General features: G+C 34.3%; 1 protein-coding gene across 4 annotated transcripts in view; it reads left to right on the top strand.

Moving 5' to 3' along the window:
• The window catches only part of SMG1 (SMG1 nonsense mediated mRNA decay associated PI3K related kinase), a 68413-nt gene that overhangs the window by 20709 nt on the left and 21219 nt on the right, over positions 1-26485 (top strand). For 3 of the 4 annotated variants that reach the window (XM_062587828.1, XM_062587830.1, XM_062587831.1), the window contains 34 exons: positions 1307-1365; positions 2076-2289; positions 3104-3229; positions 3322-3394; positions 4052-4149; positions 5716-5889; positions 6961-7185; positions 7852-7953; positions 8383-8652; positions 9217-9347; positions 10008-10169; positions 10569-10687; positions 11411-11498; positions 11587-11688; positions 12605-12745; positions 13025-13224; positions 13492-13688; positions 14440-14607; positions 15455-15609; positions 16695-16840; positions 17507-17708; positions 18997-19106; positions 19475-19622; positions 20015-20174; positions 20558-20678; positions 21344-21610; positions 21914-22198; positions 23015-23159; positions 23400-23538; positions 23841-24071; positions 24174-24351; positions 25188-25349; positions 25657-25874; positions 26061-26215. In XM_062587828.1, coding sequence (XP_062443812.1) covers positions 1307-1365; positions 2076-2289; positions 3104-3229; positions 3322-3394; positions 4052-4149; positions 5716-5889; positions 6961-7185; positions 7852-7953; positions 8383-8652; positions 9217-9347; positions 10008-10169; positions 10569-10687; positions 11411-11498; positions 11587-11688; positions 12605-12745; positions 13025-13224; positions 13492-13688; positions 14440-14607; positions 15455-15609; positions 16695-16840; positions 17507-17708; positions 18997-19106; positions 19475-19622; positions 20015-20174; positions 20558-20678; positions 21344-21610; positions 21914-22198; positions 23015-23159; positions 23400-23538; positions 23841-24071; positions 24174-24351; positions 25188-25349; positions 25657-25874; positions 26061-26215 — 5471 coding nt within the window. The remainder of the gene's footprint in view (positions 1-1306; positions 1366-2075; positions 2290-3103; positions 3230-3321; positions 3395-4051; positions 4150-5715; positions 5890-6960; positions 7186-7851; positions 7954-8382; positions 8653-9216; positions 9348-10007; positions 10170-10568; positions 10688-11410; positions 11499-11586; positions 11689-12604; positions 12746-13024; positions 13225-13491; positions 13689-14439; positions 14608-15454; positions 15610-16694; positions 16841-17506; positions 17709-18996; positions 19107-19474; positions 19623-20014; positions 20175-20557; positions 20679-21343; positions 21611-21913; positions 22199-23014; positions 23160-23399; positions 23539-23840; positions 24072-24173; positions 24352-25187; positions 25350-25656; positions 25875-26060; positions 26216-26485) is intronic. The other variant, XM_062587827.1, reaches the window with a different exon arrangement.

Below are 26485 nucleotides of genomic sequence, written 5' to 3'. Positions count from 1 at the left end.
TTTTCATTATGTCTTTAGGCTCTTAATTAGGTAGTGAAGTCTTTAATGTCCTTGAGTGTTTTCTGAGGATTCCAAAAGAGAAGAAACTACTTTTATCTAGATTTATCAGTATTTCTTATAATATGTTAGAATTATCATCCTAATGTCTGCAAATTAGTTGTGAAAAACTGTATTCCCAAGTGATCAGAATGTTAATAGTCATTGAGAAACTATTCTCTGGGTTTCTCCCAGCTAGCTAAATCCCTTGAGTTTCTCCCAACTAGCTAATGAGAATAGGATGAGATATCAAGTGATCTCCACAATGTCAAGTGTAAAATTTTATAATGGACAATACATAACCTATCAGTAATTCCTGCATTACTCTATACGATTAAATGTAATTGAACAGAGCTCTTACTGGTCTTGGTATGGGAATATAAATGTGCTCAACAAAATAAATTAGAAAAAGTGTTTGGGTAGTACATACTGGCATTGTATAGACATCACCTTTCTCTTTTTATAGTCTTTTTGAGGCCAGGCATGTTCTTAAAATGTCCTTGTGAGTTCTGAGGGGGCCAAGCATGCAGACCTTTTTCTTCTCCTCCCAAGAGTTGTGATGCTCAAAACTTACACAGTACAAAAATATGAGATAACATATGCCTACTGTGTTAGATTATCATCTTTCTAAAGGAAAGATCAAACTCTTATTAACTCATGCAGAAAACTTCTTGTTAACACCTTATATGTAGTGTTGTTACATCTAATACACTGTTTTGCAACTCATTGATGTATTTCAGTGCATATTAGGCAAATATTTCTGATTATATGTACTGGAAAGTACTAGTTCATCAGTAATGTCTTGCCCCTGGAAGATTTCTTTCCATTTCTCTGAAAGTCAGGATTCTTTGTGGAGAAATTTTAATACTCCAGACTGTATTAGCTGATCAGTTTAATGCTGATGCACTTGGTTATTAATCTAGGAAACTGAGTCTGCAATAGATGTTATTAATAAGCTGTATGGTGAGTCTTACATTTGTGATGTAATGTTATCAGCAAGAACTAAACTTAGAACAAAACTTGATATTGGGCTGCCAGTGTATTTTCCTGGTTACTGTAACTAAATATGAAATATAACATGTAGGATAATGTTGCAGTATTGCTTAATATAGTTCATGATAGTCTGCAGTGGCCATGGAAAACATAATGGCATTCTATTAGCAAACAGAATTGGCAATGGTCTTTTTAATATGGGTGTAAACAGAATCTAGTTTGCAGAAGTTATCATGGCAGTATTATGTTTATGGCTTTTCTGTACCTTGGGTTACAGGTACTGGTTAAACAACTGGATAATATCCTGACTGCCATTCATGATGTACTCAATGAAAGGTAAGCTGAAATTAGAAAAACTAGGCAGCTTGAAGATTTTAAAGAAAAGTAGTGACAGTGTTAAGTTTGGATTCTGATAAAGAAATGCAGTGGAGGGGGAAAGCTGGAAGAAATTATCATTCATTTGTTTTTCATGGATGTGACAAATTATACTACCACGACAGAACTGGAGAAGAGTGAAGGCTCTCTTAAGCGTATTAACAATACTGCTAGACTCTAGAGTACATTTGACACATTTTTACTGCAGAAATATGGCTTTTATAGTTGATAGAAAGTCTCTCTCAACTAGATTGAATAACTTAGGCATAATGTTGTGTTGCTGTGGTTATGTAGCTTTTAAATTGAACTTAGATTTTTATACAGCCAGATCTAATTCATTTATAGCCAATTTAGAGCATAGGTAGAGTGAGCTCAGGTGTTTATTTCAGTATTTCCAAAGTCAGCTCTGTGTTACAAATCTTCTTCCTTGGATAGCATGTTCCAAGTAGATTGGCAACCTGTCTTTTAATACATTTATTTAATAGGAAATGGATTTCAGATCCATAATTTTTATTTAAATTTATGGTGTCTGCTGCCTTTAAGTAGGAAGAAAACAGCTGCATTCATGCACATATCTATAATCTTTAGAAAATGTTTTAATTTGGTATGGCTTCTTCTGTTCTGCTCTCACCTCTGGAAATGTTACGTTTCTTTTCTTCTCAAAAATACAGTAGCAAATTGCTTCAAGAACTTAGACAGGAAGGAGCTTGCTGTCTTGGCCTTCTTTGTGCTTCTCTGAGCTATGAGGCTGAGAAGATCTTTAAATGGATTTTTAGCAAATTCAGTTCGTCCACGAAAGATGAAGTTAAACTTCTTTATTTATGTGCAACCTACAAAGCACTAGAGACTGTAGGAGAAAAGAAAGCCTTTTCATCTGTAATGCAGGTAAGACTACAAGTTAAAACAGGAATGTAAACAGTTCTTGTAGTGCAATGCTTGAATCAACTTTTTACCTAGAATGGGTAACAAATAACAGTAAGTTGATGTGATAGGTAAGTGTAGGTATAAGTACCACTGGGAGGGAACTTTCTGTTTGAATAGAATTCTTGTGATTCTGGTTTCATTAGAAAAGTGTTTTGTCTTCATAAGACTTCATATATTTGGATACAACATTTTAATATATATCGCAGCTCCAAGATGAAGAATCAAGTTGAAACTGAAAAGACAGCTCAAGTGGAATGGTAAACAAAAAACAGCCATTTGATTGCTTTGATGTCCTCCTCCTATTAAAATTTTTACTTAAATTTTTGTTGCATCAGATGATGGGGAAGATGTGTGCTGACAAACCGGGTCTCTTGGTTCAGGTTTTAAGGTCTAATATTTTAGATGTGAAAATACTATATTCAAGATCAGTGCTCTAGTTCAATATTATTTTTACAGAGCCAAGAAACTCCTGCAGAAGAAGCAGGAGCTTACGACAGCTAGTTGTCCTGTGACTAAGAAATTTAAGAAAATGGCACCTCTGAAACTTGAACCTGAGTCTGCCATATCCTAAGCAGAAGCCTAATTGAAGTGGTTGTTTTGAAGCAATGTATGTGATGTTCTTTTTTTGTCCCCCTGCAGAACAAGTATTGAAAAGTACCTGTTGCTTGAATCAAAGTATTTTGCTAATAAATGCAATCTATGTATAATAACTTAGACTTTTTCTTGTGTTATTTTAAAGAAGTGAAATGCCTAGTAGCTTTGCTTTACCTTTTAGCTTGTAATGACCAGCCTGCAGTCCATTCTAGAAAATGTGGATACACCAGAGTTACTGTGCAAATGTGTCAAATGCATCCTTCTGGTGTCCCGATGTTACCCGCACATTTTCAGCACCAATTTTCGGGTAAGCTTAATCTGTCCTCTGTTTTCTGTTTTGCATAGGAATGGTGATATAACATACTGAGTAATTAATCATTTTTAAAAATTATTGTTTAGGACACAGTGGACATACTGGTTGGGTGGCATATAGATCACACTCAGAAGCCTTCATTGACGCAACAAGTGTCAGGTAAGTTTTGCCAAAGAGTCACTAATATAGTCCGCTCTAGCTTGTGGAAGGCATAGACTTACTTGTGTCTGGTTGCACTGAGATGGGTGTGAACTTGGAGGGGGGAAAAAAAAAATCTAGCTATGTGGCAGATTTTATTCCTAGTAACTTTCCATTTGCTGTGTTATACTATACATGGGGGAAAAAGATGCTTTATGCGGGCTACATTTAAATGTCACTGCTTTCTGTAACTCCTCAGGAATTTTTAATAATTTTTCTAGTTCTCAATTCTTAAATTAAGTTGTAGAAAAAATAAATTGCCTCTTAACATACTTCTCAAATGTGCTTGTGGTAAAGACAGTGGTATTTAGGAAACTGGGAGACCTCTTCCTACCAGTGCAGCAGTCATCTTGGAGGAACTTGCAACAAGTCATTATGCTTACTGTATTGTAATTCTTGATTCTTTCTTTAGTGGATAGATGTCATGGGACAGGATCGACCTTAAAGTGAAAATGTCAAAAGAAAAATACAATTCCTATTTTTTGTTTTAAAAAAAGCTTCCTTTAAAATTTTCATGTGGATGACCTTTTCTTACCTTAGTAATATATATCTAAAAATTTTTCATTTTGGAATGTTACCTGGTTCACCTGTTCTAATTGTCTTGGTATTTTTATATAGGATGGTTACAGAGCTTGGAGCCATTTTGGGTGGCTGATCTTACTTTTTCTACCACGCTCTTGGGTCAGTTTTTAGAAGATATGGAAGCTTATGCTGAGGTAAACAGGCTTTATCTTATATAGCAGAATTAACTGTTACAGTGTCATTAAGAAATAGACAGCTGTGACTTTATGTAAATATGACATTTGTAGAGAATAAAATTATTTGAATTTCCCAGAGAAAAGAGGAACAAATTACAGAATACATTCGAAGGATGTAGAATGACATTTCTTTAGTACTCATGGACTGTTTGGATAAAATTGCAGCCAGCTTTCAGCCCTTGTCTTTGAGACTGTAGTGTAAAAATAGAAATTAAAATAACTAGGCAAATAGGAATGTTTTTATTTTTAAAAAGTTGCAGTGAAGGTGTTTCACTCCTTCCTGGTATTTTCTCTAACTGTTTAAAGGTTTTCAGATGAAGTGATTGTTTTGGGGAGGGTGAAAAGAATTTTTTAATGCTGCCTTATATTAATGATGTGTCAGGCTTTTAAACAGGGTAGCAGATTGTATTGTGTAGTAAATAATGCAGCAGGAGCTCTGAAACCTTTACTTAATAGGGCTAGTTACCATTTGTTTGAAGGCTCATTAAAGGAAGAGGGGTGTTTTGTTTGTTTTTCCTTAAGGCAAATGTGTTCTGGAAGACAATATGGCTGTAACTAAATAATGCCGTATTATATATAACTAGAATTGCTAGCAGAATTGCCCTATTTAAGCTACAAATTCCATAGGTAAAACTGCATTTCCAGCGTAATCTGTTTCACTCAAAATAAAATGAATTACTCAGTTTTATTAGTGTGCTTACATGTACAGGAAGACTTGTGATGGTACAGCTTTAAGAGTTAGGAGTCACAGACTACCTTGGCCCATCACATCTACAGAAATCTGCACTATTGTGATTGTAGATGTGGACACATTGTTGTGATTAAGTTAGTGTAATAAGTCACTGCTTATCAGTTTATCTTCCGAACTGGACAATATGCATGCCCTTAATCATGGTAGAATTTTAAGATAACACACATCAACTTAAATCAGAGAGGAGGTGGTTTAAGCTGATGTGTTTTATCTTGCAGTGGGGTTGACCAAGGCTATATCTATACTAATGAGATCAGCACTTCTGGGAGTGTTCCCAGGCACTGAAGCCAGCTGGCATGAAATAGCCTGCTCATAAACTCTTAGTCTCCGTATCAAAATAGCTGAAGGTAAACTGGGTTGGGAACGGTCTCTAGAATGCCCTGAGTCGTAAACCGCAGCTGAGAGTTGTACGGGAAAGAGGTAGCTAGCACAGACAGGTGTGCAGCAAGCTGCTCTAACAGTGCAGCAGTGTGGATCATCATGTTCCAGGGAGCAAGAACACTTTAAGCTGCTCTTCTAGTTTGCAAGATGCCTGTTTCAGTGGCTGAACTGATGAGCAACACCTCATTACTGCCCTGTGATTTGCTCTTCATTGTATAATGTATCTTGATATGTTTGTAAAGGTAGAAATAATGGATAAATGTATTTATTTTTGCATAATGTCTATATGTCAATATATTGTATATTAAGTATTTTTAACCTGACATTTTGATATTTTATGCATATATTGTAACTGCTAATGTATCCTGATACATAATGTTTGTGCACTGTAGGACCTCAGCCATGTGGCTTCTGGGGAATCAGTAGATGAAGATATTCCTCCTCCTTCAGTGTCACTACCTAAACTGGCTGCACTTCTTCGGGTTTTCAGTACTGTGGTGAGGAGTATTGGGGAACGCTTCAGCCCAATTAGAGGACCACCAATTACGGAAGCATATGTAACTGATGTAAGAATTCAAGTTTTTCTTTTTATTTGTGTATTTGCTGCTGATGTAAATCATCATTATATGACAATCTCCACTGCTGAGTTTTAGAGTCTGTGTAGCTTTGACTGTTGATAAATATGCTTAGATTCAGCTTTGAATGAATGTATTTCCTTATTAAAAATATACTACAATAATTCTATTAAATATTCTGGTATACATTGCGACAGTAGCAAATGGGAGCCTTAAATACCAGAGAATAATGTATTTTATGCAGACATTTTGATTTCCTATGACTGAGTTCATGCTTGTGTTATCTGTCTTTGTAATCATAATGCTACCATTTGAGTTATTATGGTAAAGTAAAAGTTGAAGTTGCATTATGAGTGTAACTTACAAAATGTAGTTTTTATTGTATCTCTACGGAAGTTGAATCTAATCAAAATTAGATAGCAAAGTTCTAAAGTATAATAAGTGATAGTGTAAACTCAATAAATATCACAAAGTTTGAGAAGTAGCTTCTGTACTTCTCTAACAGGAACTGTAGAGAGTGAACAATTTTGAAATAAAAAATAAACAAAACAAAACTATTTGCATTTAATCTCTTACTGCTGTTACATGAGCTGCACAGTTAGAGTGTATGCCTTTGCAGAATTATGTTAGGGATAACTTCTTGGATAAATAGTGGTACGGATTTTTCAGCTAAGGCCAAGACAGCTGCATAACTTTCGTCTTACTCTGCAGAGGATTCTTGTGACACAAGTCCAAGTAAACAGAGTTGGACTGTCTTTCACAAGAGAATAGGAGTTCTGTTGACATTAGTTGGTGCTGAATGGGATTCTGAATACTTAATTTCAGGTTTCTGTGTCTTCATAGGTCTTACAATGAGTAACAAACCTAGCAATCAAAGATTCATTTTTGTCTTATGCTTCTAAAGTGTAATGTGTGTGTGTGTTATTAAGAATATTTTCTTGACAGAATTTACCATGCTGCAAAGTAGGATAGAATGTCAAATGGACGTGGAATATGATTAAACAGTGTGCAGTTCTGCTTTTAAATGGAGTTTGTTTTTAGTTTCTTTTCTATTTTTTCCAGGTTCTGTACAGAGTAATGAGATGTGTGACGGCAGCAAATCAAGTGTTCTTTTCTGAAGCAGTCCTTACAGCTGCCAATGAGTGTGTTGGTGTTTTACTTGGTAGTCTGGACCCAAGTATGACCATACACTGTGACATGGTTATCACATACGGATTAGATCAAATGGAAAATTGTCAGACTTGTGGCACTGATTATATCATTTCAGTCTTGAATCTGCTGACACTGGTTTGTATATACTTTTATTATTGTTGTAGTTTTTCCTAGTAGAAAATATTATTTTTATGCTGCTTTTTTTGCGTATTTTTTTATATTGACATGGATTTGCTTTTTAAACTCTTTCTGACCGGAAGTAAAAATATTCTTCTCTTAAATGCTTGTATTTTATGTGAAGCATATGCTGGTGGCTTGTTTATACATTTAGCTTGTTGATAAAGTGGCTTTTAATCTAGAGTGGCTTTTTTGCCCTCTTGCTAACTGTTGGGCAGTGGCATTTTCTGGCCTCTATAATTTATAAATGGTCTGAATTTCAGAATTGGAGTGGTTAATATGTTTGTCTTTTGCCACAGCCAATAACTTTGGAAATCGGACTTCCTCAAAACACTTCTCAAAGCCTAAACCACATAAATTTTTAAACCCGTTTTGATATAGGTTAGTCAATGTTTTGAGCTCTGCTCTCAAATGCTACTTGAGTTGAAAAGGCTAAAAATAGCTAGATTGCTAAATGTGAATTTATGAAGGCAAATATAAAATATTAGTATTGTTGGGAAGCTATTTCTGTAAGTGTTTTCTAAATGAGATATAGGTAAATATTTGAGATTAAAATACCGTTTTTCTACTTATCTGTAATAAATAAATTCAGATAAAGGTATATATTTTTGTTTTCATCACTAGATTGTTGAACAAATAAATACAAAACTGCCATCATCATTTGTAGAAAAATTATTTATACCGGAGTCTAAACTACTTGTACTTCGTTATCATAAGGAGAAAGAGGTGAGAGAAAAGGACTTTCTACAGCTATTTTACAACAGCTTTCATGTGTGTGTTAGAAGATATTTAGACTGTAAAACTTTGCTCATCTTATATATGTATTTTTATATGTCTATATTTATGAAACTTGTAAGAGAGCAGATGTAGCTAATTCTTGTTTCAGGCATTTAGATTGGATAAGGGTTTGGTAAGTTGGTTGTTATACCAGATGGAGAGTCATTCTTTGTTTTTTGTACTCAGTGTGCCTTATGTTAATAGGAAAAACTGGTTCAGAAAACAGTCTATAGATTATAATTAATAATATAGAAAACTGAAGACTTATGTGCATCACACTGCTCTTCATAAGGTGTAATTTCAAATTCTATATTGACAGTTGATATATCAAAATTGCATGCTAATCGATTAATATTTTAATTATTTTATATTCTCAAGGTTGTTGCAGCAGCCCATGCTGTGTATCAAGCGGTATTGAGCCTGAAGAACATTCCTGTTTTGGAGACTGCTTACAGGTTGATTTTAGGAGAAATGACCTGTGCTCTAAATAGTCTTCTCTTTAGTTTACATCTTCCTGAGGCCTGTTCTGAGATCCAGCATGATGCTTTCAAGAGCCATGTGTTCAGCGTGGCTAATGCGAAGTTTGTTGTTATATTTGACCTCAGTGCCCTAAGTACTATTGGAAATGCTAAAAACTCATTAATTGGGGTGAGTAAAAATTGTACAGATAATCTGTGTAGAAAGTTTAAAAATGCCTTTTTACTTGAGCTGTGGATTTCTTAACTTACAGGGTAAACGAAGACTCTGGATATACAGTAAAATATTTTAGTGGTAGTATGTGTATATGACTAAAGGGATTATACTTGTTTCCTGACTTATAATATAGAAACAAGATTTTCAGTATTAAAGCATGCAGCGTATGAAATGAGTGGACTGTATTTGCAGTCTGTGTGTATCTTAAATGCACTGTTCTGTTCTTCCTTGGGGAAAAAGTGAGATTGATAGAGCAGCTTTAGGTCTGTCCTGGTAGTATATCTGTCATGTGAAAACATTTCTTCCTTATCTTTTCAAATAAAAACATAAACCCTCTGTAACAGATTCAAAAAGAGGAAAGAAAATAATTACAATCAAGGTCAGGGAATGAATGTAGTTTTAAAAAATTATTTCCTTTGTGTTGTGAACAAGCAAAACAAAGTAATTGTATGGAAATCATGCTTTAGAAATAGATCTATTAATTATTTTTTTTGTGCTTATATTGCAATGTTTTTATAGATGTGGGCCCTTTCACCGACTGTTTTTGCACTACTGAGTAAAAATCTGATGATTGTTCACGATGACATAGCAGTTCATTTTCCTGCTGTCCAGTATGCAGTTCTCTATACATTATATTCACATTGTTCCAGGTATGAAGACAAATAATATGTCAGTATTTTAGGATGTACTAGGTTGGGCTGGTCTAAATGGAATATATATTTTTGGATGGCTGAAAGTAAGCTATTATAATTCAACTTCTGCTCAAACTTGCTTAATTAGTTTTTACTTTCATTAACTGTAGGAAGTCTCTATCTTGGTCATGATAATCTATTCTGGGTTAATATTTGGCATTTTATTCATAGACAGGCTAGGGGTCTTGAGTTTAAGTAGTGGTAGCTGATGGAAAATCTTATTGAAAGTGAGTAAGGAGCTATTTTGCTTACCATGAGTTCTAGGAGAAATGATGAAATGTAAACGACAGGTTTAAATGCATTTTGGACCTTATTACTATAGAATGTTGCCAAACTAAGAGAAGATAGTAACTACATGGTTTCTGTGCTTTTTCACTAAGCATTTGGTACTGGAGATAGTTGAAACTATGGTACTGGGTTAAATAGCCTAATGTAAAATTGTAGTTTTAGTTTTATATGCTAAGGATCAGAACACTTTTGGTTTTCTGACTTATGTGGTTATTATGTTGATATAATTTCTGGTAGCATGCAAGTGCATATTAACTTATACTATTGTTATTTCCTGTTATATTTAAGGAAATATCCCTTCTTTTGTTTTGTTCTTTCCTTGCTTTCCAGGCATGACCATTTCATATCCAGCAGCCTCAGTTCTTCTTCTCCCTCCCTGTTTGATGGAGCAGTGATAAGTACTGTAACCACAGCTACAAAGAAACATTTCTCAATCATACTAAACCTTTTGGGGCTACTTCTTAAGAAGGATAACCTTACTCAAGACACCAGGTAACTATCATTTTGTTGTTAATTGAAAGGGCAGTATTTTCATCTGTAAAACTTGGTAACTTTAATTGCTAAAGTATTTTTGGAAATACCAGTAATATCTATGGAAAATGTGGTTGCTCATCTTCATGTGTGAGAATCACAAACTGAAAACTCTGTAAGATCTATACATTCAAAGCAGAGGTATCAAAACTGCTGAAAAATCTTTGCTGATTTAAAGTAAGCTTTCACAATATTTGCAAGGTTGTATTTCCAATATGCTGTGAAAGCTAAGGGCATTTTGATTAAAACTGCATGTTACTCTGATACTCATCTTCTGTAACATGAAGGAATTTAAGTTTTATTGAAAGAAATCATATTTCGGTAACCATATAGAATGACTAGTACTTTGCTTTTTTATAGGAAACTACTTATGACATGGGCTTTGGAAGTGGCTGTTCTGATGAAAAAATCGGAAACATATGCACCATTATTTTCTCTCCCATCTTTTCATAAATTTTGCAAAGGGCTTCTAGCAAACAGTAAGATACTGCAAACTTTTTACTAACTGTCTTTTATTGTGCATAATTAAGTGTATGATGTGTCATAGTCATATTTCACTGATAGCCTTAACTGTACTTACCGTCTCACTTATTTTTGGGGGGAGCCTCTAGTTATAACTGCACAAAATCGCTCTCCCTTTTCTCAGACGCATTCAATATCTGTTACTTATGTAAATCATTATTTTCTGAAAATAGTAACTTGTGATTATGCAATTGATCTACCCAGAATATTGGTGATGTGCTAAGTCTTGCAAGTAAGATTGCTTATTTTTTGTCAAAAGCAAAGGAACATTTTGTAATGTGATACATTTTACTGGATTTCAAAATAACCTAGGAAGAAAAATATGGGAACAAATGTTTCAACGTTTCCATAACTTCCCAAGGCCAGGGATTGCTAACTTTACTTTATTTCTCCTTATTAAAAAAATTATAGTACAAACATACATAGACCATGTGATCATTAATTTGAAAACAATCAGAAAAGGCCTTGTAATAAGAAATCCTCAAGTCATTTGTGTTACAAGCATTTTCTTGTTAGTGTTTTGATTTGACTGACTGGTTTCAAAAGTAAGGCATAGAGCCTTTGCCTCCTTCTACCAGATATGCTGTAGTAAGTCTTCAGATGTTCTGCCACAACCCAAATGATCAAAGTATCAAATTCTAGCAAGAATAACATTTTTTTTATTTCAACTCTTAATGCAGCCCTTCTGGAAGATGTGAATATTTGTCTTCAGGCATGTAGTAGTCTCCATGCTCTGTCTTCCTCCCTACCAGATGATCTTTTACAAAGGTAATTGCACTGGATTCTGTATATTCTTTGAATTATCTTGTTAATGGAAATGTTATGACCTTTTCCTTTGTCCTTTTTGATGATGCAGATGTGTTGATGTATGTCGTGTTCAACTGGTACATAGTGGTGCTCGTGTAAGACAAACTTTTGGAAAACTTTTGAAGTCAATTCCCTTAGATGTGGTATTGAGGTAAGTTTTCAGGCTAATTTAAATATGCAGAATGCTTTGGATTTTTTTTCTTTAAGATTTGTCTGAAAAGCAGTATTTGCTGAATGTTATTTTCTTGATTTAAAAGTCAACCCCCCCCCATAACAGTGTCTTGGTGTCCCTTCTACTTTGCTACAGGTTTAAGAATAGTAAGTAATATACAAAGTAGTTAACAGATTTGATAAACTAAGCAGGACTTCTTGTAAGAAATGAGAATAAATCCATAAATATTATTTCCTGCAATCTGTGTCTTAGACCTGAGCTCTTAAAGCATTTTATCTTATAACAAAAGAACATACTTATTTCCCTTCATTTCAGCTACATTTGATATATTCAAAAGATGTGATTCAGTAATTTTTAACTTGAATATATTCAACTGTATGCTTTAGTCTAGAAGGACATGCACAGACTTTCTTTCAAAATGTTTTACTTTGAAGCAACCCAAAGCAGTGAGCAGTATATAACACAGTTCATACCCTGTAGATTTCTTGTTGGCTTATTGCTACTGATAATAGAAAATGTCTGATTTCGTATACAGAAAAGACAGGATGTTCAGAACTGCCTGTGGTATCTGTTAGTCTCCTGCTCTGAAGAACCTGAACCTTGAGTATTTACTGTAAATGACTTGTGAACTGCTCCTAGATAATCACATGTATATAAATATCAAACTTAAGTCTTACAGAGGCAAAGGCATTTTTATTGCATTCAAATGTATTTTCCTCTGTAGGTATACTCTGTGGTGATTTACTACCTTTTCTCGTTGAGGATTAAGATATATGTGAAATGAGATTCATTTTAAATGATTGACTTGTTTTGTTAAGTCTTTTGTCTTTTAAAGCATAGCATTTGATTTATTCAAATATATTATGATGTGGTGTTTTTCTTCCTGTTCCTATAGCAACCATAGCCACACAGAAATACAAGAAATTTCTTTGGCTATAAGAAGTCATATGAGCAAAGCTCCAAGTAATACATTCCATCCACAGGATTTCTCTGATGTCATTAGTTTCATTTTGTATGGGAGTTCTCACAGAACTGGGTAAGAACTCTTAAAACTGAAATTCATGGATGTCAAATGGATAGTGAACAATTTCAAATATATCTAGTTTGAAATTAGTGAATGTCTTTACAAGTTACATTGCTTTACCTTCAGTAATACTTTACAATTCTTTTTAGGTACTTTTAAATACATTCAGAGATGCACCTTTTACATATTTGCATATATAAACTGCTGCAGGAAATAATTCTGTGAGAGATTTGTTTGAGACTAAGTATATACAGTATGAACTTGTTTTCATGTACTGATGTTTTCTTACAGGAAGGATAATTGGTTAGAAAGGTTATTCTACAGTTGTCAAAGACTAGATAAACGAGATCAACCAACTATCCCTCGCAATCTGTTGAAGACTGATGCTGTTCTTTGGCAATGGGCTGTTTGGGAAGCAGCTCAGTTTACTGTTCTTTCGAAGTTAAGAACTCCTCTAGGTAGAGCTCAAGATACATTTCAAACAATTGAAGGTAATGTAAAGAAGGTTTTATGTGCAATATTCTTTGTAAGAGACTGTGCATTTAAGAATTATCCATGACAAGAAAGACAGTGTCTTTTTTCAGGGGATTTGAGATATTTAACAAGTTTATTTGAAATGTCAAGAAAGGGAATTGCAGAATATCCATTCCATAATTGCACTCTTGAGAGAATTAGCTTTGGCGTGGCTATGTTTTAACACATTTAAATAGAGTACTGTCTAGTAGCTTAACTTTTTTGTGTTTTGGTAAAACATGTAGGTATTATTAGGAGTCTTGCAGCCCATACGTTAAACCCTGACCAAGATGTTAGCCAATGGACTACTGCAGACAATGACGAAGGACACAGTAGCAACCAGCTTAGGCTTGTTCTCCTGCTGCAGTATCTGGAGAACTTGGAAAAACTGATGTACAATGCTTATGAAGGATGTGCCAATGCCCTCACTTCTCCGCCTAAGGTTTGTATTTTTTTACAGTGCTGATGCTACTTCAAATAGTTCACTAAATTGGAATTTTGCAGGGTTGTCTGTCTTACTGTGGAATCTTTTGGAAAGGGGTGCTGTGATTGAACTTGGTTTCCTAATTAGACAAAGTGAGAGAAGAATTGCTTTGAAAGCCAAGTTTGGGGTTCTTAATTTGTGCAGTTTGGACTTTAATACTATTCCTGGAGGATGTGTGAAAATAGGAAATACATTTCTGGAATACCAGCTTGTGTGGTGATAAAATATCAAGCAAGTTTCCAGAATCTTTTATTTATAGCAGTTGCTTGCTTGTATGTTGTTGACCCTTCTGTTTAACACCTGAGGTTTAAATTTGCTTTTTGAGAGAGAATAATTTTGTGTAAGCAGCATTTCCTTCTGTGTAGTTTTGGCTGCAAAACACTTCCTCACATTGCTGTTGAAATGAGTTGTGTAATTACTAGATTTTGACATGGCAGTAATATGTAATTTTGTAGATGGTTCGTTTCAAGATTTTTAGCTTGTCAGTGTGCCTGGCCAGTTGCATGTGCTGTACATGACTTCAGAGCATCTGCAGTTCTTAACATTCAAGAAATAGTTTTACCTATTTCTTTACCTCTTAATTGAAAATTAAATTTGAGAAAAGAAACCTGTTCTGACTTGATTGTGTTAATATTAAGTATTTACAATAATTATTTTTATGCATACAGAACTGTTTTGTGAAATGTGTTACTTCTTTCTGTCTTAAAAGGTTATCAGGACATTCTTTTATACTAATCGCCAGACATGCCAAGATTGGCTAACACGAATTAGACTTTCCATCATGAGAGTTGGATTGTTGGCTGGCCAGCCTGCTGTGACAGTCAGACATGGTTTTGATTTGCTCACAGAAATGAAAACAAATAATAGTATCTCTCAGGTATTCTCTTTTCAGACTTTGTAGACTACAGCAACAATATTCCCACAATATTTTAAATGAACTAGCTGAAGCAATCAGTAGTTAATAAACCAAATGGTCTGTAAAGGATATTGTTATTTAAAATAATATTTTAAATTCATGCTCCTGTTTTGACAGGTTTTTGTGGTTAGCCAATACTGTAAATTGGAGATCAGTATAGTGTATGCATTTGGTCAAATACAATCAATAAGCAAATTCTATAGTTCATTTACAGTTTGAGTGGATAAGCAGAACCTCCTGCTTGAAAGTTAAACCTTACAGCACTTGTTTGATACATTTGTTATATTAGTCTGAAGTCTTCCCTGAATTTGTGACAGTGTCTGTTCCAGGCTTTGGATGTGAGCAGGAAGGGGATGCGTAGTAAGGGAATTTTTCCTCTGCAAAGCAGTTTGTAGATAAGTGTGAATATGTGGTGAGGGAATAAATTAGTGCTTTTTTAAAAAAAAATTGAAGAGCAGAAACAATTTCTTCAGTACATGAGTTGATGTGCTTAAATATTTAAACAAAGGCAGTTTGCTAGATGTTTATTGCTTGCAATGTCAGGAATTCTCACATGTGTTTTTACATGAATATGGACAGTAACATAGCGATTATAATTGAGCATTTAGACTCTGAATTCATAGCATAAAATCTTGTGCCCTTAGGCCATCCTGCCCCTTTTCCAAAACAAGTGCAACGTAATGGATATGCAGAATGCTTCACCTTTTGTATGTGTCTAGTGAAATACTGCTTTACTGTTTTCAAGCATTAACAATGTATATAGCTTTTATTTCATACAAGATTTGTTAAATGAAGCTTTTGGTTTTAGGGAAATGAATTGGAGGTGACAATTATGATGCTGGTAGAAGCACTATGTGAGCTTCACTGTCCGGAAGCTATTCAGGGTATAGCTGTCTGGTCTTCTGCAGTAGTTGGGAAAAGTCTTGCCTGGATCAATTCTGTAGCGCAACAGGCGGAAGGGCGGTAAGTTGTGTGTGGGGGGTTGTTTTTAATGCTGGGTGGTACAACTTTTGACTTATTTCTCTTATTCATAGTTCTACTTCTGAATCTCTTAAATTATGATGTGAATCAAGGCTACTGAGCAAATTTCCTTCTTCAGGAAACTCATTGTCTTTCAGATATCTAATGCATCCTGCACTTCTAGATATGTACAGTTTTTGACAGGATTTAAATATAAATGATGTTCCTAAGCTGCTGCTTTTCATAGTGTCTGGTATATTGCAATACTGTTCTCACATACTACTTATCCTTGTGTTGCAAAAAATGACTGATTTAAATATTTTCTAATGAATTTTCTGGCCAATGGTGCAATCTGATTATCAGGCACAGTTAGTGAATCTGAGGGAAATACTTTACGGTTTTGACTGTTTTGGAAATGTAGCTTCTACTTCTGTTGAAGTAGAATCTTCTGTTACAGCTACTAGTCAGTGGGTCAGTGTGTGATGTTTAAGGTAGAGTATACCTTAATTAAGACTATTACGGAGTTTTCCTTTGCTTAAAGGAATACATTGTTTCTTCTACTGGGAAAAGCATATGAAATGAAGAAAGGGACAACTTCTTGCTCTGTTTAAAAAGAAAAAAAAAGCAAAAAATGTTTCTATATGTACTGGTTTTTTTCCCCTGTTTTGTAGTACTCTAAAGTGTAACTTGGTAATACATAAGGAGTTGCCTGGGAACGTCAGGTGTAAGATGTGAATTGTTGTCCTAGACCTAGTTTTACAAACCCCTCGTAAACATTATTTAGCTAATCAATTTATTCATTCAAGTAGAAAGTACCACAGTCAAATCCAAAACTCATGCCTGTGCTTCAACCTATATTTATTCAAAGTTGGCATCAAGACTTGAATGGGAAAGCTCTTACGGCTATCACCTGGAAATTATTTCTCAACTGGTAAACTTAACCATTACTAACCATTCCTTCTTCTTCCCCCCTGAAGTTACACATTAATGCTTTTGGTTGTGTGGTAAAAAAGTGTTAAAATGCAGTCTAATTGCCAAAATATAAACTACTGCTGTAAAATGCTGACTAAGATATTGAACCATTTAAGGTTTGAGAAGGCAACTGCAGAATACCAGGAGCACTTGTGTTCCATGACGGGAGTGGATTGCTGCATAGCAGGCTTTGATAAAGCTGTGCTGAAGTTGGCCAATTCCAATGGTGTTAATAATGCCAGCCCAAAGCACTCTTTGAATGGTAAGTTTATCAGTTTCTTCTTTTAAAAGCTAACGTAGATTTCATAACTCTTATGTACACAGAAGCAGAGCATTCAGTGATATAACCATGCTGATTTCACAGCATCTGATTCCTGAATCTGAGAGAGTTTCTCTGTAGTTAAACATAACATGCTTAACTGCATTCTTAATGCTACAGAAGCTAATGTTATGCATAGATATGTGAGGGTTTGCAGTACTGAGACTTAGCTGAATGAAACTAAGGTGATTTGTTAAACATTTTGTACTTAAAATAATTTAGAACTAAATTATTTTTAGGCTATTGTAACTTAAAGGTTAGTATTTATGACCCAATTAGATCACAAATGTGCTACTTAGTTAAAAAAGAAAAACCTAATATAAGAATTTGTTTCAATATTCTGTTTTTCATCTTTGAAAAGAGACTTCATTCCTAATTTAGTTCTTAACAATTTTATTTTAAAATATCTTTACAAATATGGACTAAGTTTTTCCAAAACTTCTTTTGAAAATGGTCTGTTAATATATTTCAAAATTATAAATAGGGAAAGAATACTGAATATGCTGTGTAACTTTGTTTTTTGAAAAATTGAGTGTTTCTCTTCACAACGAATTTGGAAATTATGTTGAATAATAGACTTACTGTTTAAAAAATATTTTCGTTTCACAGGAGAAACTAGAAAAACTGTTCTGACTAAACCAAGTGACTCTTCACCTGAAGTTATAAATTACTTGGGTAACAAAGCATGTGAATGTTACATTTCCATTGCTGATTGGTCTGCTGTTCAGGAATGGCAAAATATGGTCCATGACTTGAAGAAGACTACTAGTAATACCTCAATCAATCTAAAAGCGGATTTTAACTACATAAAGTAAGACTATCGTTAAGTTATTCCACAGTATCTATCTCAGAGTTCTGAAAAATTAAAACTTCTGTTGATTTTTAGATTATTGAAATAGAAGTGTTGTAAGAAGAAAGTTGTGTCCTTAAGGAGGTATAATAAATATCCTTACAGATGAGTAAAGACTTAACATTCTAGATTACTGTTCCTTTCTGACTATTGTGCGTTTTTAAGTGTTCAAGGAAAACATTTTAATTTAAGTAAAAGATAATCAATTTATGCTATTTATATTGGCAGATGAGTATTTTTCCACAAGATAAATATCTTAAGTTGCCTGTTAATGTATAAACTTTAATGAATTTTTAATTTTTTATAATCTTTTAAAAGCAATATTTTAATTTGCAAGTATAAAATAAGTGCATTAAGGAGGTTGTCCTAGCTATTCTTTTTAATGAGAGTGTCTGTCTTGTGCATTTGTTTCTTAGCTCTTGGTGTATTTATCTGATTCTCCTGAACAGACTGAGAAGAGATTCAGTCCTAAAGAGGATTGAAATAGTCAGTAAAAGTGAGAACTGTCACATACTGGCTTTTTTATGGGCTAGATAATTAAGTAACTCCTTGAGAGTAGATGAGAACAAGAATATTGAGCATTTGAGTCTTCCAAATTTTGAGTCATCACCCCTCTTAATCTTTCAGTGCCTGTTTTGTATAGTTTGGTTAATCTGTAATGCCCAAATTATTTCGTGATGTTGAAGAACAATAAAAATAAAATGAAAGTTTGCTTCTACAGGCTGCTAAGCAATATAAATTTGTATTACCTATGCCTTGCACAATATTCCATTATTTCTGGAATTTTTGTGGAAACTGGAATTTTTGTGGAAACTGGAATTTTTGTGGAAACTGAAACACTGAAATCTAGGCCTTATGAAATCTCATCACAAAACTTATTTTTCTGCATGTTAAATGTTTTGTGCCTTTTTAATCTTATTTTTGTTTAAGTACTTGCAAATTCAGACCTTTTCTTCCTACATACAAAACAACAGTATTATGTATGTAGAATGGTAACAACATGAAAGCTTCATAGATGGAGAGAATATTTGTTCTTTTTAATACAGAATTTAGCCATTTGGTTCAGCATTATTACCATTAACTGATATATGTGAAAATGTGAAAAGAATTAGTCTTTATAAATGCTATGTTAAAATTTCAGGGCTTTGAGTTAAGCTTTATCATTATTATTAACTGTTTGATCATAAAATAATTAGCATCTGGAGTGATGTAAGAAATGTGAAATAAAACTGTAAACATTGAATTGCAGATCTTTGAGCAGCTTTGAGTCTGGAGAATTTGCTGAATGCACGGAACAACTAGAGTTACTACCAGGAGAAAATATCAATCTACTTGCAGGAGGATCCAAAGAAAAAATAGGTATGAATACATAAATCAACATTACTTCATATACAAAAGTAAAATTTTTTCCACTATATTTAAGTGATAGACTAAAACTTTCAAGTACAGTTTACTGTGTACAGTGCCATAACATTTGTGAGCAAAGCTTCAAAATCAGCAGTGATAATTCTAAATGTTGCATGGTTTTTGAAAGATACGTGTTTTATGGAGATAATTTGTTTTGTTTAATCTATCACAAATTACTAAAATTTTTGTGTGTGTGTGCGTGTATCTGTGCACACACAAGTTCTTTTCCCAAACTTCCTTGCTTTCAAAAATGTATTCGTACACTGTGATGCTAAAATTTGACAACTGCAGTTGGTTTCAAATGTTTAATCTCCTTTTAGACATGAAGAAGCTCCTTCCTAATATGTTAAGTCCTGATCCAAGAGAGCTTCAAAAGGCAGTTGAAGTGCAGCTTTTAAGAAGTTCAGTGTGTCTGGCAACAGCTGTAAGCCATGTAGAACAGGAGCAAAAGTGGCAGTCAATATCTGAGTAAGTTAAAGTATGCCATGAATGAATGTAATGTGCTGTGAAAAGCTGCTTTGGTTTGATAACTGTAATTTTGTGAAAAGTGTGCTTTACTTCGTACGTCAGCGTCTATGTGGTGTTTACTGCTGGTTTTTGTTGTGAAGTCTAAACTTACAAAGGGAGAATTAATTGGTGTTCAACTTGGAGATCATATAGTTATTTACTTAGTTGATTAAAGTACTGCTTTCTGTCAACTTAATATAGAAAGTATGATAATGCAACTTGTGCATAATATTGGAACTTTTTTCTCATCATCCATAGGAAGAAGTTGGCTGTTTTTTCAGTATTTTAAATATTTTTTTCTTAAAATGCTAACTAGCAAAAATGACCATTCTGATTCTTAATTTTTATTTCAGAAACATTATAAAATACTTGAAGCAAACTTCACGAATAGCTATTGGACCTTTAAGACTGTCTACGCTCACTGTGTCTCAGTCTTTACCAGTGTTGAGTACTCTTCAGTTGTATTGTTCTTCTGCTTTGGAAAACACTGTATCCAACAGACTGACATCAGAGGTGGGTCTGTTTTAAACCCAAATCTTAGTAATGACTTTCTATTGAATAGTCAAATCTTGAAGTATTGAATATAGAATATAATTTAATTGTTCTGACTTTCCTTGATAGCATTGTAAAAAATATCTCACATAGTTTTCATTAGTTTTCTTTACATGCTTTGACAAAAGTGTTTTTAATGTACATTTCAGTTGAACTTCTTTTTATAGTTGTAAATATAACATTTCTTTTGATTACATATAAAATAAATTATTCAACTGTTGTAGGAATAAATATTAGTGTATTTAAAGAATTGATACATCAATAGTTCTTAAAAAGAACTGCCTATAAAATTTTTTTAAAATACTGTAAAAGTAACTTTATTTATGCAACTTTACCTCTTACAGGATTGTCTTATACCTCTCTTTAATGATGCTTTGAGGTCATGCAAACAGCATGATGTAAGGCCATGGATGCATGCCCTGCGGTACACAATGTACCAGAATCAATTGATGGAAAAACTGAAAGGTATACAAACTCTTATTTTAGTGTTATGGAAAGTAAATGCAGAATTCAATTCTGCTGTTAAACTACGGTTAAAAGCAGCCATGTCTTGTTGAATTATATAAATGGATTTTTTTCTCTTAAAAAAAAAAAAAAAAAAAGTTTGTTATCTAGACATCTCAATTATGACTGTAGTGTAGATTTAAAAGAAGAAAAAAAGGCAAGCAAGTTCTCATTCTGAAATCCTTAGCAACTATAAATTCACTCTTCTCATTGCACTTTCCTGCATACTGGCTCTTTTTTCATACTTTATGTGCTTTTACTGTTGAACACTGCAATGCTCTTGATAATTGGTCTTTAAAATCAATCATGAAAGCCATTTAAATGTATGATATGGGAAAAAGCAAATGGGGGAGAAAAGTGATATTAGGAAAGGAGTACATTTCTTAGTTAAGAATGCTTATGGTGAAAATGACTGATTTGCTCAACAGATAATTTGCAGATGAATATTTCTATCTTGTCTGAAAGAAAATATGTTAGACAGAATTGCAGTCATCCAAATTTCTGAAGGAGTTTTTAGGAGGTAGTAGCTGAGCTTTTTTTTATTGATGGCCATATACAGAATAAATTGGACAAATTATCTGGATACCCCAGATGGAATTTTTTTTTTGTTTAATTCTTTTGCTTAGAGTGTCTTTCTTCTTCAGAACCAACAGTCCCAATTAAGAGCCATCTGATGGAACTGGGCTTAACAGCAGCAAAATTTGCACGGAAACGAGGAAATATTGCTCTAGCTACACGACTGCTTGCCCAGTGCAGTGAAGTTCAGCTAGGAAAGACCACCACTGCACAAGATTTAGTCCAACACTTTAAAAAACTGTCTGCACCAAGTCAGATGGATGAAAAATGGGGTCCTGAGCTTGATATTGAGAAAACGAAATTGTTATACACAGCAGGTGAGTATGTTGATGATCTTGTAGATACTTGTGCTTCTTGCCCTTGTAATCAGGCTCATTCCCCAGACCTTGAAGAAATCACAGTCGGACAGTATCATTAGGAGCTGATTTCATCTTGTTAGTTCTTGTGTCAATCTGAAAGGGTTTTCAAATAGATTTTTTTTTCACTAGTCACCTTTAATTTCAAATGAGAAATTTCTCTATAAAATTGTATTTACAAGCTGTATCTGAATATGCTGAATTTTAGAAGCATTTTGAATGAAATTAACACTTTATTGAAAATACTTTCTTAATGACATGCAGGTCAGTCAACACATGCTATGGAAATGCTGAGTTCTTGTGCCATATCCTTTTGCAAGTCTGCCAAAGCTGAATACGCAGTTGCTAAATCTATTCTCACTCTGGCTAAATGGATTCAGGCAGAATGGAAAGAAATATCGGGACAACTGAAGCAAGTGTATAGAGCTCGACAGCAACAGAATCCCACTGGTCTGTCTACCTTGTCCAAAAACATACATACTTTGATTGATCTCCCAGCTGTTAATACACTGGAAGAAGAATATCCTAGGATAGAAAGTGAATCCACAGGTAGAGATGTTCTGCTATTTTTTTTAATTAGTGATTGATGGTTCCAATGAGAGGTAGCCACTGTTATATTGAGAAGGGCTGAGTGCTACATCACTTGTTTTGCACATAAATATTTAAAATGTATAACATTTGTGTAGTAGATAATTATACGCTTATTAAAAGAAATTGATGTTGATACTTCACTACTTTTCTGATATTTTTTGTCATTCGAGTGATAATGGACTGGACAGGGGGCTCCTTGTGAGCATGAAAAGGAGTTACCTTTTTCACAATGTTTAATCTACATTTAATTTGAATGCTTAGGTTGCGTTTTGTGTTAACAGTATAATTCCCCATTTTCAGTGGACTTTTCTTCAAATGTCAAGATAAAGCGCTCTCTTTGTTTAAATCTGGACTTATATATACTTAGTTCCCGTCTTGCAGAGTGTCACAGTTATTTCGGAGATATTAATGGATGTGTACACAAACATGTGCCCCTCTTCTTCTCCTTAGGTAATTCATAGAAGTTTGCTTTCTGAAGTGTAGTATTTTGGAGATTGAGCCTCTAAATTCACTTCTGTGTTTCTAAGAAAGTAGGAAAGAAACCAATTATAGAGTTGTTAGCATATGTAAAACTGATCATTGTTTTACCAACCAGCAGTGTTAGAGCTGAAGAACGATTGTTTTTGGAAAACTGGATTTCTTGGGTATTAACTTGACAAAAAAGATATGGTGTACTTCTAATACTCTGTTATTTTGTGTGTTGAGGATATCAGTAATGGGTTTTACCTTACAATATATTAAATCATGTATGTTGTTTTATATCTTCCATTGCAGTAAATATTGGAGTTGGAGAACCCGACTTCATCTTGGGACAACTGTATCACTTGTCTTCAGTACAGGCACCTGAAGTAGCCAAGTCGTGGGCAGCCCTTGCTAGCTGGGCTTACAGATGGGGCCGGAAAGTAGTTGATAATGCCAGGTAAATTCATTCTAACGCTTAAATTTATAAACTGTAAAGTTTTCCCTTTTCAAGAGGAGCTTTAGCTTTGCATTTATGATTATAGCTCTCAAGTCACATACGAGCAGAGAACTGTGAGTATTCTCTTGATTACTTGCCCTCTCTAATTAAAAGTGAGCTTCATGATGTCCTATGTGTACAATGTTAATAGGCTCAGCCCTACAAATAATTTGGAGGTCAATAATTCATTAAATATTACAGTCAGGGAGAAGGTGTTCGTCTGCTGCCCCGGGAGAAATCTGAGGTTCAGAGCTTGCTTCCGGACAGCATTACAGAGGAAGATAAAGAGAAAATCTATGGAATTCTTGGGCAGGCAGTGTGTCGTCCAGCTGGGATTCAAGTAAGTGGAAATTTGTTTGCTTAAAAATATTCCACTTCCATTTGAAACTTAATTTTCCTCTAGTAGTGAATCATGTTAACTCTTGTAAATATTTTAAAGTCAAAATTCAGATAACATAAAAGTTCTCAAAAATCAACTGTTAGCTAAAGTAGTAACACATCTGTTCTGTGGATTATGGTCATATGATCAAGTAAGGCAGTTGAGTGAGTTGCCTAGACAAAAACTGAATCAGCAACTGATGTGTGTTTGTAGAAGTAGCAGGAGGACTTAGTCAAGTCTATTATCCCTTTATTTTCATTTAGGATGAAGATATGACTCTACAAATCACCGAAAATGAAGACAACGAAGAAGATGATATGGTGGATGTTATATGGCGTCAGTTATTAACAAGTTGTCCCTGGCTTTCAGATCTTGATGAAAATGCAACAGAAGGGTTAATTAAAGTATGGAGAAAAGTAGTTGACAGAATCTTCAGTCTCTATAAACTCTCTTGCAGTGCATATTTTACTTTTCTCAAACTCAATGCTGGTCAGGTTAGTGTTGTGCTGGTGAGGGAAGTTAAAATGCAAATACTAATAAAGGATTATATGCACTATATAGTTAACTAAGAGTATTATTTGTGTTCAATACATAAGGTTCCTCTTGATGAAGATGACCCTAGGTTGCATTTAAGAAATACTTCTGAGCAAAGCACTGATGATGTTATTGTGATGGCAACCTTAAGATTGTTACGGTTGCTTGTGAAACATGCTGGAGAACTTAGGCAGTATCTAGAGCATGGACTAGAAACTACACCTACAGCTCCTTGGAGAGGTAATTGCATGTTATTTAGTTAGAAATAATTTTTGAGACATTTTCACTAAATATAAATAAGCAGAAAGGTATTTATTGCACTTTCATAAAGTTCAGGTGTGAACATGATAAAGCTTTTTTTGTTCTACCTAAATAATCTAATTCAAGATGTTCTCTGGTCTCATTTATATATTCTGCTTTTAGTACAGATCATTAGTACGGGTTCTTTCTCCTCAGCTCTCTAAAACATTGAAAGGAAAAAGAAAATGTAGTCTTTGAAGTATTGCTGTATCTTCCTGAAAACCTTTTTTTTTTTTTTTTTTTTTTTTTTTTTTTTTTTCTTTCCTAACTACGATTTGAAAAATGGTTCAGAGAAGAGATGCTTCTTAAAGCTTCTGGGTAATCACTAGCTAAAGACAAATGTCTCAGTTATTTGTCACTACACTACTGGTACTGGTTGGTCAGAGGCCTTCTCAGAAAAAATTGTTAGAGTAAAAGTGCAGAAGACAGTACAGGAAGAGATCAGCTACCTCAAAATTGTACTACCCTTTGAAAAACATCTTTCTAATGTGACTGATTTTTGAAAAAAATACCACAGATACAATGTGCAAAACTCAGTTCCTAATGCCTCGCTGTAGGATTTGTCCATTGCATTCTGTCATCTGCATTTGAATGGTAGAAGAAAATAAGCTAGTATCGCTATTGTACAAGACAGTTATTTAAAACAAGGAGAGGTTTTTTATTGTAAAACTGGCCATTCACATTCTCCTAATGCAGAAATAGAATGCTTTAAAAAATCCCCTATAATTTACAGTGTACAAAGTGACTTACCACCTTTTTTTTTCCTGTTTGTAAAGGTATTATTCCTCAGCTCTTCTCCCGCCTGAATCACCCAGAAGTGTATGTTCGTCAAAGTATTTGCAACCTGCTGTGTCGAGTGGCTCAAGATTCTCCTCATCTCATACTGTATCCTGCAATAGTGGGTACCATCTCACTTAGCAGTGAATCTCAAACTTCAGGTGTGGTGGAAAAATTAAGTGTTCAGATATGTTTTAGCTGATGTTTAATATACTAAACAAAATCATTGATTTCTTTAGTGGCTCTTTGATACTTTCCTCCTTAAGAACTTTTGTATTATGGGACATCACTGAAAACTTTTTGATTTAACAGCTTAGCAAATAAATTATAGTTTTTCAACTGTGTTGTCATATGCTTGGGCAGTAATTAGTGTAATAAGGGGGCCTGATGTTAAACAATATGTTGACTGGTATTGTCTTTTGAGGCCAGAACAGCACAGGTAATATTTGAACATCTTCTTAAATCTAGGGAACAAGCTCCCTTCTGCCATCCCCACTTTGCTAGGTAATATTCAAGGAGAAGAATTGTTGGGTGGTGAATGTGATGGAGGGAGTCCCCCAACTTCTCAAGAAAGTAGCAAAGATGACCCAAAAGTTGGATTAAATGAAGATCAAGCAATGATGCAGGACTGTTACAGCAAAATTGTGGAGAAACTCTCTACTGCAAATCCAACAATGGTATTGCAGGTAAATAAACAAAATAAGTGTTACTAATGCTATCACTTGGAGAGCACTGAATACAAAAATATGTAATTTCTATGTCTTGTGTGGAAGGATACTGAAAGTTTTGTTGTGTGTTTGATACTATTAGGCTATCATCTTTTTTTCCAAGTTATTCATCTACCAAAGTGAATCTTAATTTATTTTATGCAGGTTCAGATGCTGGTAGCTGAGTTACGCAGAGTTACGGTTCTTTGGGATGAACTTTGGTTGGGAGTTTTACTGCAGCAGCACATGTATGTGCTCAGAAGGATTCAACAACTGGAAGATGAGGTCAAGAGGGTTCAAAATAACAACACTCTACGGAAGTATGTTTTTTTGTGAATAATTTGAGTGAAAATCATGACAGAAGATTGTCCTTAGAGAAGCATACAGTCAAATTGGCCAGCAGTGTTGCTGTCCTAAATTTGCATGGCCTTAGTGGCTTCTATGCAAGGCAGAGACTTCAATTCACAAGCATTTTGATGCTATGGCTAGTAATCTAATCAGATCAGAAGTGATAAGAGCAACAGCATCTATCTGCAAATCCTTGCTCGGATTGCCATAGTGATAATGTGGTAAAACCTAATGCATATTTA

This window comes from Rhea pennata, chromosome 15 (assembly GCF_028389875.1).
Source record: "Rhea pennata isolate bPtePen1 chromosome 15, bPtePen1.pri, whole genome shotgun sequence".
Classification (NCBI taxonomy): Eukaryota; Metazoa; Chordata; class Aves; order Rheiformes; family Rheidae; genus Rhea; species Rhea pennata.
This window is presented reverse-complemented; position numbering and strand designations above follow the sequence as displayed.